We start from the raw sequence: 15,839 nt of genomic DNA, 5'->3' as shown, positions 1-15,839 counted from the left end.
CAGGGGCTGGGGCCGTCTCCCAGAAAACCTCCGCTGACCATGCCCTGGGCACAAGAATCCACGGGTGCTCACGGACCCCTGGTTTGTGTCTTACGTTTAATAAGGGATGATGTCCGTCTTCAACTCTTCTCTTTTTTTTCCTTTAAATCACTGACATTTTTGGAGCTTTACTGGGTGCCAAATACTCTCTTACGCACTTGACCGAAATGATCACATGTGCTCCAGTCGCCAGTCCCGTGAGCTGGGTGCCCCTGTCAACCCATGTTCAGAGAAGTACACCGGGGCGCAGAGGGGTTAGGTGACTGTCTCAGGGGCGCGAAGCCATAAATGGAGGAGGCGGGACCCAGCCCAAGCAGGCTGACTCCTCTTAATCCCATGCCCGGTGGCCTCTGCCTCCCTGCTTGGATTTTCTGGTAACAAGTTACCAGGTAAACAATGGGTGCTCCCAGGGAAACTCTGACCCTGTGACGTAAGATGTCATTTAATTCAGAATTTGGCTGAACTATCCTGACGGTACTGACCTCACTTGAGCACTTAGCCCTTCATAACCCTACTGTTTCTAGCCGAAAACTCACTCTGGGTGTCAGCTCTGGGGTCCAGGCAGTAGTCTTATGTAAGCCTAGAACGGGATTTGTGCGACGCTGAAGCCCCTTGTTGGCCACGTTACTGCCTCTTCCATGCGTTGGGGTTGCCAAGAATTCCCACTGGTTGTGGCTGTTCCCTGAGCTCTGGTGAGGCTGAGGTGGGTGTCTTTTTCGCGAGGTAGATACACTGGGAAGAATGCTGTGGAGGGTCTGGAGCTGGTCTGCCCAAGGGAAAGAGGGGGCCCGGGGGTTCTGAAGAGTAGGTCGGGGTGAGGGGCCAGGCCCCTCTCCCCATGGCTGTTCAGCTGACCTCCTGACCTCAGCTCCGTCCCTGTCTCCCCACCTCCCCGCACTTGCCGCTGTCCCTCCCCCAGCCTGGCACCCAGAATGGCTGGGCACCTGCACTGTGGGCTTTGCGGGGTCTCTTCCCCCGGGGCCTCTGCACCTTAGATTCTCAGAGATGTGAGCCCTCTACCCACCCCCTGCCCCCTCTCTGTCCAGACTGCTGTTTGACAAGAAGGGAGAGGACTAGGTGACCAGAAAGCACCCCCCTCCCACCTGGAACGCTGGCATACGTCTTCTGAGTGGGGACTCGTGCTCTGGTGCTAGGGGACGTGTTTTTTCCAGTCATGCCCTCTGGCTCGGACGGTGGGTGGTTCTGCGAAGTGATTCTCATGTGCCTGGCTTGCAGAGGGAGCGTGGACAATTACTCAAGCAAACCTGCACGGATAGTCCCCTTCCCCTTCCTCAGGGTCCCGTGGCGTTTCCCCTAGCCCCACTCTCCACGCGCGCTTGAGGGCCTCCCTCCTAACCCGCCTCCACAGCGTCTATCCAGCCGCCCTTGTCAAATCCCCACGCCGCGCTGAAATCCGTCTCTCTGAGCCTCTGTTCCCCTCTCCAGGGGGAGAGCTCTGACGCAGGGACATTCACCCTTCTGCATTTGACAAGCGTCCCCAAACGTCAGTTACTTGGGGTTCCCAGGAATCGAAGGACAGAAATGCACAGCAAAGGAACTGGCCCAATATGCAGGGTTTCTGTGTTGAGGTCAAGGAGCCGGACCCTGGCTGCACCCCCCCCCCCCCCCAGGGCTACCATCATTCACCCGGTGACCTCTCGGGGCACGCGCCTGACTCGGAACCCACCTCTGGGGCCTCTCAGGGGGCTGCTCCCATCAGCAAACCGGGGCCCTTCTCAGCGCGGTCTACGGACAAAGCGAAATTCAACCAACCAGCGGGCAATTCAACTTGCCTTGTGTGCCGTGAGGTAAACAAGCAACAGTCTGAGGGAGAAAGTAACAGGGGGCTCTGGCTTAGAGGAAGAGGCCACTCCAAGGAGAGAACACTGAGTTCAGGGTATGGGGTGCAGGGGAGCTCCGTGGACGAGGGAAGGGGTCCAGGCCGAGGCACTGAGGAGGAGAGCAGTCGAGGGTGGACATGCCAGGGCCCTGTGAGGGGCTGGGATGTCCCCTTCATCCCAAAGGGAAGTCTCTGGAACACTTGAGCCAGGTGGCCGCGTGATCTCACCCTCGTCGGAAAATGGCTCTCGCTGTTGGGTGACAAATGGATTGGACGTGGGTGAGTGGGAAGTCGGGGCGCCAGCTGTAAGGCTTTTGCACGACCGGGGCCAGCTGTGACACTAATCGGTGGTGAGAAATGCCTGCCCTCTAAGGCTTGGGTGATAGATCGGACGCGTGAATGAATGTGTGTGTTTGTGTATGAGTTCATGCCCACATGGCGGGAGGGGTGAGGACACAGAAGGCGTAAAGGAGTGACCTCCAGGTAACGGTGGAGTCAAGGTGAGGAATTAAGGCGGCCGGGGACGGATAGATTCCAAGTGAGTAACTCTGGAAAGGAGTTGTGTTTCTTCGAGAAATGTGGGAGACATCCAGGGGGATATGTCAAGGAAGCGGTGCGATCCAGGCCCTAGAGGTCGCTGTAGATTGAGACCGGTTCTTTTAAGTGGCTCTTATTTCACTGTCCGCTGTATTCATTATTTATCGCCACATAAGAAATTGCCCCGACACTTAACAGCTTAGTGCAAAAAACGGATTATCTCTCTCTCAGAGGGTCAGGAATGGCTTAGCTGAGCGGTCCTGGCTCAGGGTCTGTCGTGAAGTTGCACTTAAGATGTCTTCTGGGGCTGCTGCTATCTGATGGCTCAACTGGGGCTGGTGGGCCTGCTTTTAGACAGCTTCTGCTCACATGGTTGCTGGCAGGGGGCCTCTGCTCCTTCCCGTAGGAAGCTTCTCTATTCAGCCGCTTCAACATCCTCGTGACATGGCGGCTGACTTCCCCCAGAGCGCGTGACCCAAGAGATAGAGAGAGCAGTGCCCGGGGGGACTTAGTCTCAGAAGCTGCACGCCATCACTTTGACCACATTTTATTCATTAGAAACGAGTCACTGAATCCAACCCACGCTCGGGGGGCGGGGGGAGGAATGAAACTCTACCCCCCTTTTTAGAGAGCAAGAGGGAGTACAAGCAGGGGAGGGGCAGAGAGAGAGAGAAAGAATCCCAAGCAGGCTCCATGCTATCAGTGCAGAGCCCGATATGCGGCTTGAACTCACGAACCATGAGATCACGACCTGAGCTGAGATCAACAGTCGGATGGACTGAGCCACCCAGGGGCCCCAAGCCCTACCCTTTAAAATATTTTTTTCATGTTTATTTTTTATTTTTGAGAGAGAGACAGAGACAGAGACAGAACACAAGCAGGGGAGGGGCAGAGAGACAGGGAGACACAGAATCCGAAGCAGGCCCCAGGCTTCGAGCCGTCGGCCCAGAGCCCGATGCGGGGCTCAAACTCACAGACCTCGAGATCGTGACCTGAGCTGAAGTCGGATGCTCAACGACTGAGCCACCCAGGCGCCCCAAGCTCCACCCTTCTACAGGAAAGAATGTCAAGGAATTTGTGGGTACAATTGCAAGCCATCACATCCACAAAACAAAATACATTTTATTGTTCACCGAAGCCGGGAAGCACAAACAGGGCTGGCACACGTTTTTGTATGGCGTTCGGGCACTGCTGGAGGGGGCTGGTGCTGCGAGCCATGGAGACCGAGCTGGAGTCCCCCCACCCCTGCCCCCTGCCTCCCCCTATTCCCCTTCATTCTCAGTGCCTGTCTGCCTGGCCCGCTGTATCTCGCGTCTGCCCGAAGCCCACGCTGGTTGCCACCTACATGTTGGAGACTCTGCTGTGGTTGCAACTGCCAGGCACCAAGCAATGGAATCTCTGCTCAGGGGTTGGTGACTTAGCAAGTCCACCTAGCCTCCAGCCAGCTACCCAACCTGAGCTGACACAGAGGAGAGAAGGACAGACCAGCATCTGGGCGTCACAGGGGCCGGGAGGGAAACTGAGCACAGCAGGTCCCCGTTCCCTGTCCTTCCGCGTGCTGGCCTGCTGGGGCCTTTCCCTCTTGGGCCAGTGGCTCTTGTCCTGAGTATGTCTCCAGCAGGTGGCAACTGATCACAAAACATGGAAGCAAGCTCAAGGCTCCGGGGAGCCCACGGCCAAGTCAGCCGGGAGGGGCAGGCCAGGAGCTTTCTCTTTTGTTATGTAAGCGCCTACATAATATCTTCCATTTTGCCGGTTGGCCCGCGAAGCCTACAGCATTTACTCTCTTGCCCTTTCCTGAAAAGGTTTGCTGACCCCTAGAGCAAAGCGAAAGATTTTTCCGGGAGGAATTTTCCTTTCCACTAGGAATCCAAACTTGGAGAGTCTCTGATTGTTGACGTTTTCGCTCAGGACCCGGGACACCAAGAGAGGTACACAAATGAGACTGACGACACTCTGTCCCAGTGTCCTTTCTGTTGCCATGAGTGACATCATGGTTATCCTCTGCTCTCTTCTAGTCCCATGTGGTTTCTTGTCGGGAAGATGCCCTGTGGCTGTGGACCATGTAGCCCAAATCTAGGGATCTGTGTTCCCTTATGATTCTGCTGTAACCGTGCAAAGCCAGATCTCCAGCAGGGAACTGGGATCAGGCGTCTTCTTGGATTCGTGAATCTTTGCTGTAAAACTCAGTGAGGGCTCACGCTAAAGCCCTGCGTTTCTTATGGTGCCTCAGGACAGTCTACTCGGATGTGGAGATTTCTCTAGGAGGATATTGCTTTCTTTGAAAGGAGGGTCTCTCAGACTGGATCCTGTAGAGGTGAATTTTTGTCTGTACTCCAGTTTTGGTAGAGTTTACCATGGTGCTATTTCTATAGTTCTGGAGAAAGTTAATGCTCAGGAAATTAGATTTTACGTATTTGCAGGAAAGGTTGTGTTGACTAGAACTCATGCTACAAAGAAGAGATTAGCTTTGTCTCTCTTTCCTGAGACCGGCTCTCTTTCCTGAACCTGCTGAGTGACTGTCACCTGCATGGGTCCCTGACATCTGCCTGCTTTCTGCCCCCCCAAAGTGGCTTTGTCCCTGGATGGAGGGTCTCCTACCTGTCCTTCAATGACTCATGGGCTGTGTTGTAAAACCGATTCTTGGATCTGGCACCCATCCGTAGAGCTAGTCTCTGAAGGGTTAACTTTGAACCTGTCCGGTTGTTTAGGGAGGCCTCCGTGCAGCCCTGGCCCGCACAGGACACCAGGGGCTGGGCTGGACACGGCCTTCAGGCGTTGGTATTTCTTAGCTTCCCTGGATTTCACATTATGTGTAGACCCCTAGCGAATGTGGTCATCTCTTACTATTCTTAGAGCTTCCACATTTTGTCACACGCATTTGCAAACAGAACGTCTCACCGGCAAGATCTTGACCTAAAATCCCGGCACATTCAAAACCCTCTTAACTGAAGACTAGAACGTCCTTCACTGCTTTGCAAGACGCAGGGGAAATGGGGAACGTGGTTGGATGGCAGACAGGATATACTCTTTCCCACCAAAACACTGACACTAACACTGATTTACAACCATTTAAAAATAGAACCCAAAGGATCAAGAAGAGACCATTCCTCTAAGACGCAAATTTGAATCATATTCCTCCAAATGAATGCATGGAAACTAACGAGCAATGGTTCTTGGTTTTGTGTTTTAATGCATGGGCAATTAAGGTACAGATCTGGCTACTCCCCAAGGATTTGCTGGTCTAAGAAAATGACAGACACTCAGCAATAGAGGCCGAGTCACGGCTGGTTGATCTAGAGCACACACGCTGTCCTTCAGCTTTAAGTACCCTTGACTGCCTGGGCTGTCCACGCTGCTCAGAAAGTTCCCTTTACTTTGGTTTTTGCTTTGCTTTTAATATATTTTTTTAATGTTTTATTTTTAGTTTTGAGACAGAGACAGGGCATGAGTGGGGGAGGAGCGGAGAGAGAGGGAGACGCAGAATCTGAAGCAGGCTCCAGGCTCGGAGCTGTCAGCACAGAGCCCGACGCGGGGCTCGAACTCACAAACCATGAGATCATGACCTGAGCCGAAGTCGGACGCTCAACCAACTGAGCCACCCAGGCACCCCCTTTTTGCTTTGTTTTTCCGTGTAGACTTGGTTTATGTGTAGAGATCGCCTCAAAGCAATTAGTCTATCTGGTTCTTTCTCTCTTTTGAATTTTTCTCCGTTTCAGGAGGGGGCCTTTGCTCTCGTTTGTAGGCTGGTGCCTCGCATGTTTTAATGGAAACTTTTTTTTTTTTTTTTTTTGTCAAAAACCAAAACCTTAAGCCCTTGGTAGCTTAGGCGCTCCGGACCTGAAGATGACAGTAAAGAAACTGATAGAAGACAAATTAAATGCAGCGGTTTCTGGTTCTGGGTGAGACGGAGTTAGGCATACTCGGCTGTGTCTCTCCCACCAAAGGCAGCTCCATAAAACCCAGACGGAATACATGGAATATGAAGACTCTGAAAAGTAACTGGTTGCAAGAGGATCAGAGAAAGACACCAGAATTCCAAGTACCAGGAACCTGAGGTGTGTTTCCCATTTTCCCCTCCAGTGTTCCGCAGCCTGGACCCAAGGCAGCCTGGAGCCCAGAATTGGGCACAACGGTTCCTATTCGTGCTCCAGGAATAGAAAAGGGGACTCCCAGTGCTCAGAGAGTGGGGGCAAATCCCTGTTCTTCTTTTCCCCATCCTGTCACGTCTCAGCCCCCAAAGGATTCTGCGGTAACAGGAGGGACAGGGAAGGTTGATAGCAGAGGACCTCGGTCACCCAAAGCTTGGAGAAAGGGGATCCTTCCATTCTGATCAGAGGAGTTACAGGCCCCAGAGGGTGGAGAAAACTTTCATTGCTTTCGACAACGAAAGCGAGGTCTGAAGCCCTTCCAAGTTTTGCCCTTTCTGGGGTACTCTCCCTCTGCCCTCTGGTGTGAATGGAGAGGTAGGAAGTATCAGCAAAGACACAGAAGCTATAGAGAACCAAATGGAACCTTGAGAAATAAAATAGGCCATCACTGAAATAAAATATTCCCTGGATAGGCTCATAAACGTAATTGGAGATGATATGATATAGGGAAGAGGTGGGACGTTTGAAGATGGGTTGCTGGATAATACCAACCTGAGAAAAAAGGGGGAAAGAAATTTATAAAGAATGAACAGCCTCAAGAATCCACGAAACGATAGTGAAAGGGCTCATATTTGTGTTGCCGGAGTCTCAGAAGGAGGGGAGAAAGAGGGCAGGGCAGAAGAAAATCTTTGAAGATTTTCCCCCAGTTTGGCAACAGATCCCCCAGTTTGGGACAGATCTGAAAATCCCCCAGTTTGGCAACAGATCAAACCTCCTGACCAGAGGAGCAAGGCAAATCCCACATGGGATAAACTCAACGAAATCCATGCCCGGATTCATCATAATTAAACCGAGGAAAACCCAAGACAAGGGAAAACTCCAGAAAAGTTGTGAGAGAATGATGATGTGTCACCTTGGTGAGAATTATGGTTCCAACAACTGCACGTTTCTCCTGGGAAACCACGGAGGCCAGAAGACACAGGCACAGTGTCTATATGGTGCTGAAGAAAAAGCATTATCTCAGGGTTCCAGAGGCAGCCAACACAATCTTCAGGGTAAAGGTGAAAACGAGATATTCAGATGGGGGAGGACAGAACATTTATCAGCAGACATCCCCTGTCTGAGGGGACATGGGACCACAGGAATGTGGGAGGAACAACAGATATGGTACATATCAGGGTAGACGTGATGGGCTCGTGTCCTCCTTGTGCATTCTTTAACATAAGTTTCATGATTGGAAGCCAAAAATAGAACACTGACAGGTTCGGTGCATGGGAAAACCGCAGCACAAAGGCGAGAGAGCCTAGGGGAACCTTGGTGGGAGTCAGGTGTCTATGGCTCACTATCAGTGGTGAAATGTTGTTTCTGATAGACCGAGATAAGAAGTGAAGCCAGAGTTGATCCTCCGGAGGGCAACCATGAAAACGAAGAGGAAGGACACAGAGAAACATAGTCAAAAACACAGTAGAGAAGCTAAATTGAATACTAGAAGGCGTGAAACACAAAAGAAGGCAGCAAGGTGTAAAGAGGAAAACAAAGGAGGGGTCATGCAGAAATCGGGTAATAAACGAATGTAGACCTAAACGCAAAGTATCGGGCATTATATTAAATGTAAATTGCCCAAACACACCAATTAAAAGACACTGTTGGAGTGTGTCTAAATAAATGATCCGACAAGATTCTGTCTACAGGGGAGCCTGGCTGGCTCAGTCGGTGGAGCATGCGACTCTTGATTTCAGGGTTGTGAGTTCGAGCCCCACATTGGGTATGCAGCCTACAAACAAAAAACAAAAAACAAAAACAAAAGATTCTAGCTGCAAAATCTCACATCAGATATAACCATATACGTTCTTAGGTTAAAAGTAAAAGGACGGAATTGAGAAAGTGAAAAAACAACTCCGAACACAGGAGAAAAGTTTTGCAAATCATCTATGTGACGAAGGACCTGCGTTTAGAATATATAAAGAAGTATTTATGACAAGTCAACAATAAAAAGACAAATGGCCCAATTGAAAAATTGGCAAAGGATCTCAAGAGACATTTGTCCCAGGAAGGTATAATGAGGGCCAACAGGCACATGGAAAGGTGTTCGATCAACATCATTAGCTGGCAGGCAAATGCAGATCAAAACAACTAGATAGCACTTCCCATCCACTGGGATGGCTCTGATGGAAGAAAACAGAAGAACGAGTGTGGAGAGGATGTGAAGACCCTGGAGCCCCAAGCAAGGCTGCTGGGGCCGTAAGATGATGAAGCTGCTTTGGAAAAGAGTCCCGCGGTTCCTAAAAAGGTTAAACACACAGTTAGTTATCAGACGACCCTCCAAAAGCCGCTCCCACGTAGTTACCCAAGAGAACCGAAAACATGTCCGTACAAAGACGTGCACCGTTTGCACCTGAATCAGAAATCTCCTGTAGGTAAAAGAGTTTTAAGGGAGACCAAAGACAGTCCCAGATGCCAGAAATGAAGGGAAAGACGGAAATAAATTGGGGCCAGCATTTTCAGCTCGTTAGACGGAAATTACGGCTCCTCAGCGCTCGGCTGCACAGACGAAAGCTGCGTCCCCCCCCCCTCGGACTGGCAGGCCATTTATGGCGAGGACACAGCTGAGTCAGAAGATTAAATATTTGGTGTTGTATCCCCACTGACTGCCATTTAGAAGCATCTGGAACTGGAGCAGAGAGTATTCAACAGCCCTGCTATTGGCCAGCCGACACGCTGTGTGTGTGTGTGTGTGTGTGTTTGTGTGTGTGTGTGTGTGTGTGTGTTCTGATTAACTCACGAACTTCCCTTTGAGTATGTTCCAACCTGTGGGAAGATTAGTTGCTAGAAATTCAGTAGAAGGCAGAACCATGAGGCTTGAGGAAGGAATGCCCAGGGGGCTCTGGGAACCCACAATTCAGCTGAGAGGCAAGGGCAGAAGTGTGAACTTGTAGAAGAGATGCTTGAAGGGTGATGTTGAACTTGACTTCCCCAGAGTACGATCAGGCTTTAAGAACATTAGCAAATGCCATCCTGGAAGTAACAGGCATTTCATCATTGCTTAAGAGAATTGATTCGTTCATTAAAAAAATTTTTTTTTAATTTTAGAGAGAGTGTGTGTGTGTGAACGGGGGAGAGGGACAGAGGGAGACAAGAGAGACAGAGACAGACAGAGACAGAGAATCTCAAGCAGACTCCACATCCAATGTGGGGCTCAATCCCATGACCCTGGGATCATAACCTGGGCTGAAATCCAGAGTTGGATGCTCAACCGACAGAGCCACCCAGGCACGCCTCATGTTTCATTTTAAAGTTCATGCTACAACTGTTTTCTTCTCCGTGTGTGTACAAAGCTGACATAACGTATGTTTCTTAAATAGGTAATTTCACACGCCCGAAATGGGACACAAAGTGGTCGTATTCGACATTTCTGTCGTCAGAGCCTTGTGGGAAACTCGTGTCAAGAAGCACAAAGCCTGGCAGAAGAAGGAGGCAGAAAGGCTTGAGAAAAGCGCTTTGGAAAAGTATGTGTTTTCTGTACTTGCCTGTGGCTTCTCGGGGACACGGGGGCTTGGCAGGCAGCATAGTGGAGGGGGATGCCTTTCTTCTGGGATTTCTCAGTCAGTGACTCTTGCTCATGGGACCTCAGAGCTGTCACGCTGTTGCCTGGCTAGTGAACGTTCGATTCCTGTTAACAGTCACCCCCAGTGTCGTAAGGACCCACATACCTTCCAGGCGAGGTACTGGGCACCAGGACGACACAGGGAACTTGGTGGAAGGCTGCCAGGCTGGCCTCACTAGGCCATCTGATGCTCTCCACACCTGGGCGGCCCCTGTGACAATGCCCCAGGGCAGCTCAAGGCCACTCCCCTTCATCCATCTCAGCCCTCACCTATTGAACTGAAGGCTGCATAAGAGTCCCTGTATCAATGCATTTTTTACTCCGATTGAGATGATGTGATTGGACTAACTATTCGTGTCGACTCATGAAGTCTGAGGGAAAGAGAGTTACTTGTCTATGAAATTAAGTCGAATGCTTTGGAAAAAACTACATTTACGAAAAATATGAGCCACACAATGGACTCTGCACTGCGCAAGTCTGAGTATGACAAGCTGGAAAGATTGCATGTGGGTGGATTTGCATGTCTGTACTTTTTATTTCCTACGGAGGAACCCAAACCGGTGCTCCTGGCTGATGCGTTAAGGATGTGACTTACCTAAGAAAGGCAGAATGGGATTCCGACGGGCAGACCCATTTTCGGGGGAGGTCCATGACCCTGTCTCAAGTTGGCAGCTGGTGACCTATTTCTATGCTTGAAGCTAAAACACAAAATGCGTAAGGTGTCAATGTCTCTCTATCCTGGGCTCTCCACTTTTCTGAACTATTTGGACGCAACAAATACCTGTTCTGACCATGCTTGATAATTTCGCTGTGGCTGTAAGCCTCACCGCTGTCCCAGGGGGATATCATTATCCTCAGTCTGAAGACGAGGTGGTTGGGGCCTGAGTGACTTTGCCCGAGTTGATACAGCTGGTAAGGGGAGGATTTGGCCAAGCTCTTCCCCCTGCATCGTGCTGTAATCCCAGAGAGTTGATATGTTCTTTTCACTTGCACTCGTCTGAGGTTATCCAATATGATGTGAATCTTGAATTTAAGAACGGGAACCTCAGAGTAGGCATCAATGGGTCTGAGCCATCTACACTAGCACGAATTACCTACACTAGCACGAATTACACGAGGGGCCTGTGAGCCCAGAGTGACTCTCAGCTCTGTTCCTCTCCTCCCTCCTCCTCCCTCCTAGCATCTGGGGTTACCCTAGGGTAGGACAACTTGCTGAATGGGGACCCAAGCCCTGGGGGTTTTGGGGAAAGTGTCTGTAGCTGATGTAACCCCCCCGAGGATTCTAAGGGAGCAGGAACCATCTTCAGAGAGCTGGGGTCCACAGACTCTTCTCCCAGTTGCTTTGGAGTGGTGTTTGCCTCTTGGACTCTGTCGTTCATTGTGGTGCTAAATGCCTTCATGAACAGGTGCGCATGTCTCTTGTGCCCCAGGTAGGCCTTGAATTGGGCTTGGGGTCATTGGGCTTGTGCTGTGTCCTATCTTGTCCTAAGAACAGAAAACCTTTTAGGGATTTGTTAGGCTTTTCTAGCTCAAGATAAGAAAAAGAGCCATCCAACTGGCTGGGCAGGTGAGGGGGAAGTGGAGATGGTGGAGGGAGGAACGTAGGTGTTCAAGGAGGAAGCTTCTTGGTTTCCCAAGACCTGCAAAACAGGTGGTAAATTTACCTTTTTATGCAGGTAGCTGAGTTTCCATCATATGATTCATACTGTGATTATTAATACTATCTGAAGGTTAATCTTGAGTCTCTCAAGATCTGTTTCCTGCTGGGACATTAACACGTGGAAAAACTGATGAATGCCTTATCGTAAGAGGCAATTATCTGGTTAATTTAATTTCACGAAAACAGGCCAAACCCTGAGGCTTGCTCTGTGACCTCCCTTCATGGTACTTTATTTTGTAAGACTGAATTTGTTCCATGAAGCATGTATCAAAACTTAGAAGTTATAAGTAGAGACATAATACAGAATATCACTACCTGAATGAAATCCAATCACTGATGGAGAGAAAGAGAGGAGTCGCTGTCAGGCTCCGAGGGATGATTTCCTCATCCAACGAGGCTCCTTGCAACATTTTGTTTGCACGTGATCTATTTAATTAGTAGGACCCTAAGGGCATTGTTTTACGTGTTTGGCTCATATTTGACATTCTATTAAAATTGATTCAGGGGGAAGGTTATTCAATTATATGGGTGATAAAGTGTAAAGACAATGACAGTTTATTGATCTCATTTGATCTTTTTTCCCCATCGGATTTTTTTTTATTATTGAAGTGTAACTGGCACGCTATGTCACATTAGCTTCAGGTGTATGACATAGTGATTCGACAACTCTATACATTATGCTAGACAGCTTACTTATTTGAATTACTCTCAAGGAAGGGAATGGAATTAAAAAAGGTTTATATGTTCACCTTGACTCTCACTAAACAAGGGCTCATATTCTTATGAGGTTTTGGAGGGAATGAGACATAAAATATTTAAAAAGAAGTCCAAATGGGGCACCTGGGTGGCTCAGTCAGTTAAGTGTCCGACTTTGGGTCAGGCCATGATCTCACGGTTCGTGGGTTCGAGCCCTGCATCGGGCTCTGTGCTGACGGCTCAGAGCCTGGAGCCTGTTTTGGATTCTGTGTCTCCCTCTCTCTCTCTGCCCTTCCCCTGGTTGCATTATCTCTCTCTTTCTCTCTCAAAAATAAATAAACATTTTTAAAAAATTAAAAAAAAATAAAAAGAAATCCAAAAAAGATTTGGTATATGCTTACTTTTTAAAGTCTGTTTATTTATTCTGAGAGCGAGAGAGAGAGAGCACGCGCACAAACAGGGGAGGAACAGAGAGAGAGCAAGAGAGAGAGAGAGTCCCAAGCAGGCTCCCCACTGTCAGCACAGAGCCTGACACAGGGCTGGAACTCACAAACCATGAGATCATGACCTGAGCTGAAATCAAGAGCTGGATGCTTAACCGACTGAGCCACCCAGGTGCCCCATGGTAAATGATTATTTTTAATGAAATCTGTCTGATATCCTTTTTTCTCCTTTTTATGTTGCCTGTACCAAAATATGTGAGCTACTTACGTTGGTTTGTAACGTGTAATATAGGAAGGGTGTATTCTGTAGGGCTTAACGGGCATCATTTCATTACATTGGCAGGGCATCCCTTCAGGTTTGGTCTAAGAAATGAGGGTAGAAAAGCTGGAGGCATTAGCCTGAAAAGTGCTTGGTGAACCCAAGACCTGGCGATGGCTGTACTATTGCTCGTTGGCAATTCGGGCAATTTCTTCTATTCGTTCAGGGAGCATGTCTTAGACCCAGGGTCTGCCCCACATCCCTGACTGCTACAATCAGATCTAAATCTGTGGGCAGGTATTTGCATTTCTTTTTATCACAGGTATTAAAATATTTACATTATACAGAAGAGCTAATCATGAAAAGTAACAATCCCAAGCCAATCCCATCACTTTCCCCCAGGATTAAATTCATCTCTCTCCATGTGCGGGTATTTTTAAGTTTGTTGCTTTTATTGCATTATGTATAGACTTCTTTGTAGAACCCGAAGCCCTACCTACTTGGTTGCTGAGTGCTTATCCTCAGCTCAGCTCAGTGACTAGGACCTGGGTAGGGTGGCAGCTGGGCCAGCCAGGGCCATCGGCGAAATACTTTTCTCAAACACTCCCCTTTCTCTCAGCTTAATGGCAAGTTGGAAACTCCAATGATACCCAAAGAGGTTTTGAAAGACCAAAAAGTCTGCACAGAAACCTGGGGATCCAGCTCTGCAGAAATCCAGGAACGAATGTTCCAGGCAGACACAACAGCAATGTGAATACTGAGGCATGCGTTGGCGTGGGTGTTCAAGGGAGAGCAAGGGGGCCAGCGTGCGGGCCAGAAAAAGCAAGTGACTGTGCAGTGGCCAGACAGGCAAGGTGACGGCACAGACCTGTAGGGCCTTGTCGGTGAGGTAGGACATTGCTTTGCTTTGTGAGATGAGGAATCGGGGACATTGTGATGGGCTTACTCGAACCGCTGGGTGCATTTGGACCGTAGGGGGGACAACAGTGGTACCTGCAAGGAGATGATGGTGACATGGGCAAGAATGGAAGCAGGGAAGGCGGTGAGGCGTGTGGATTCTCGTAGAACCGATCACATCCCTTGACGGATTTGCTACGAGGTATGAAAAAAAGCACAGAGCCAATGATGAGCCCTGAGGTTTTTAGCCAGAGCCTCTGGAAGGCTTTTACGGCTTTAATGGGGCAGAGGCAGGTTTTAGGGTGAGGATCGGGAGTTTGGTTTGGAACATGTTGATTGCGGGACGCCTTTTAGACATTCAGGTGAAGTTCCAGGGGAGGCAAAGAGGCTGGATTCAGCGAGGAAGTCTTGGCTAGAGAAACAGAACTGATCATCAATAGCATACAGATATATTTAAAGCCATGAGACTGAAAGACAGCCAAAGAATGAGTGTAGAGAGAGACGAGAAGAGGCCCGAGGGTTGGGTGTTGGGCCCTTGGGGATTTGGAGGTTGGGAAGAGATGGGGGGCAGGGGGAGGCAGCTCAGTCACTGGAGAGGCAGGAGTGGAGTCAGCAGAGAGAGGGGTCCTGGGAGCCAAATGACAGGCTTCACCGGGGAGGAAGGGCTGTGTCAAATGTTGCAGATGGGTCGGCGAAGATGAGGACTGGATTTGACCGCTGGGTCTGGCAAAATGGAGGTCATGAAGACCTTGGGAATAGTTTCTAAAGAACCGTGGTGGTGAGTGAAGGGGGTTCAACAGAGAACGGGGGTGGGGTGGAGTGGGAAAGAAGGATTGTGGGTGTGAGCCAGCACAGCTCTTTCGTAGGGTTGACTGGAAGGTGGAGCAGAGAAGCGGGCCCCATGGGAGACGTGAGGTTGCGGGGGTGGAGGGGGGGTGCCCTTTAAGCGGGGAGAGGTAACCGCGTGCTCATGCGCTGATGGGAATGGTCTCCCAAAGTGAAACACTGAGGAGAGAGAGAGCCCCTGCAGAAAGTCCTTGAGTCTTGGAGGGCTGGGTTTAGCCCCGAAGGGAGTGAGGGTCGAAGCGAGGCCAGTTTGCAAGGCTGCGAATTTTCCCCCGAGCCCGAGTACCGGGTGGGCGTAGGCGCGGAGCAGGGGAGCAGCGGGTACCCCCTTGAGCTTTGTCCAAGTGCACAGTAGGGAGCAAGAGAGGGGAGAGGGGGTCGAGGAGGGATGCAGGAGGCGATTAAAACGAGGCCCATGACATTTATTTTATAAAAGCTTTATTGATGAGTATACCTGACACCCAATAAACTGTACGCATTTAAAGTAGATAATAAAATAAAAAAAAGATTATTTTGCATTTATTATATTCCATACAAATGGAATCACTGCCTATAAATGGAATCATTCCCTTTTTTGGTCTGGATTCTTTCATTCAGGCTAATCACACTGAGGGTTTTGGTTTTTTTTTAATGTTTTCATTTATTTTTGAGAGGGAGAGAAACAGAGCACAAGCTGGGGAGGGGCAGAGAGAGAGGGAGACACAGAATCCGAAGCAGGCTCCGGGCTCTGAGCTGTCAGCACAGAGCCTGACGCGGGGCTCGAACCCACAGGCAGTGAGATCATGACCTGAGCCGAAGTTGGACGCTTAACGGACTGAGCCACCCAGGCGCCCCGGGGATTACTGACATTTAATGACACACTAGACCTGCTCTGCTAACACTCCTAACATTTGACTGGAGGAAAGAGTCTGTGAAGCACCTACTAGG

The 15,839-nt window shown here is 49.7% G+C and overlaps 1 protein-coding gene across 1 annotated transcript in view; it reads left to right on the top strand.

Annotated features, from left to right (window-relative positions):
- LRRC2 (leucine rich repeat containing 2) overlaps window positions 1-15,839 on the top strand; it is a 36,876-nt gene that overhangs the window by 643 nt on the left and 20,394 nt on the right. The window contains exon 2 of the mRNA XM_042927508.1: window positions 9,870-10,013. Coding sequence (XP_042783442.1) covers window positions 9,889-10,013 — 125 coding nt within the window. The 5' untranslated portion in view covers window positions 9,870-9,888. The remainder of the gene's footprint in view (window positions 1-9,869; window positions 10,014-15,839) is intronic.

The sequence above is a fragment of the Panthera leo genome, chromosome A2 (genome assembly GCF_018350215.1).
Source record: "Panthera leo isolate Ple1 chromosome A2, P.leo_Ple1_pat1.1, whole genome shotgun sequence".
Taxonomy (NCBI): domain Eukaryota; kingdom Metazoa; phylum Chordata; class Mammalia; order Carnivora; family Felidae; genus Panthera; species Panthera leo.
The sequence above is the reverse complement of the archived record's forward strand: the minus strand, read 5'-3'. Positions and strand labels throughout refer to the sequence as shown.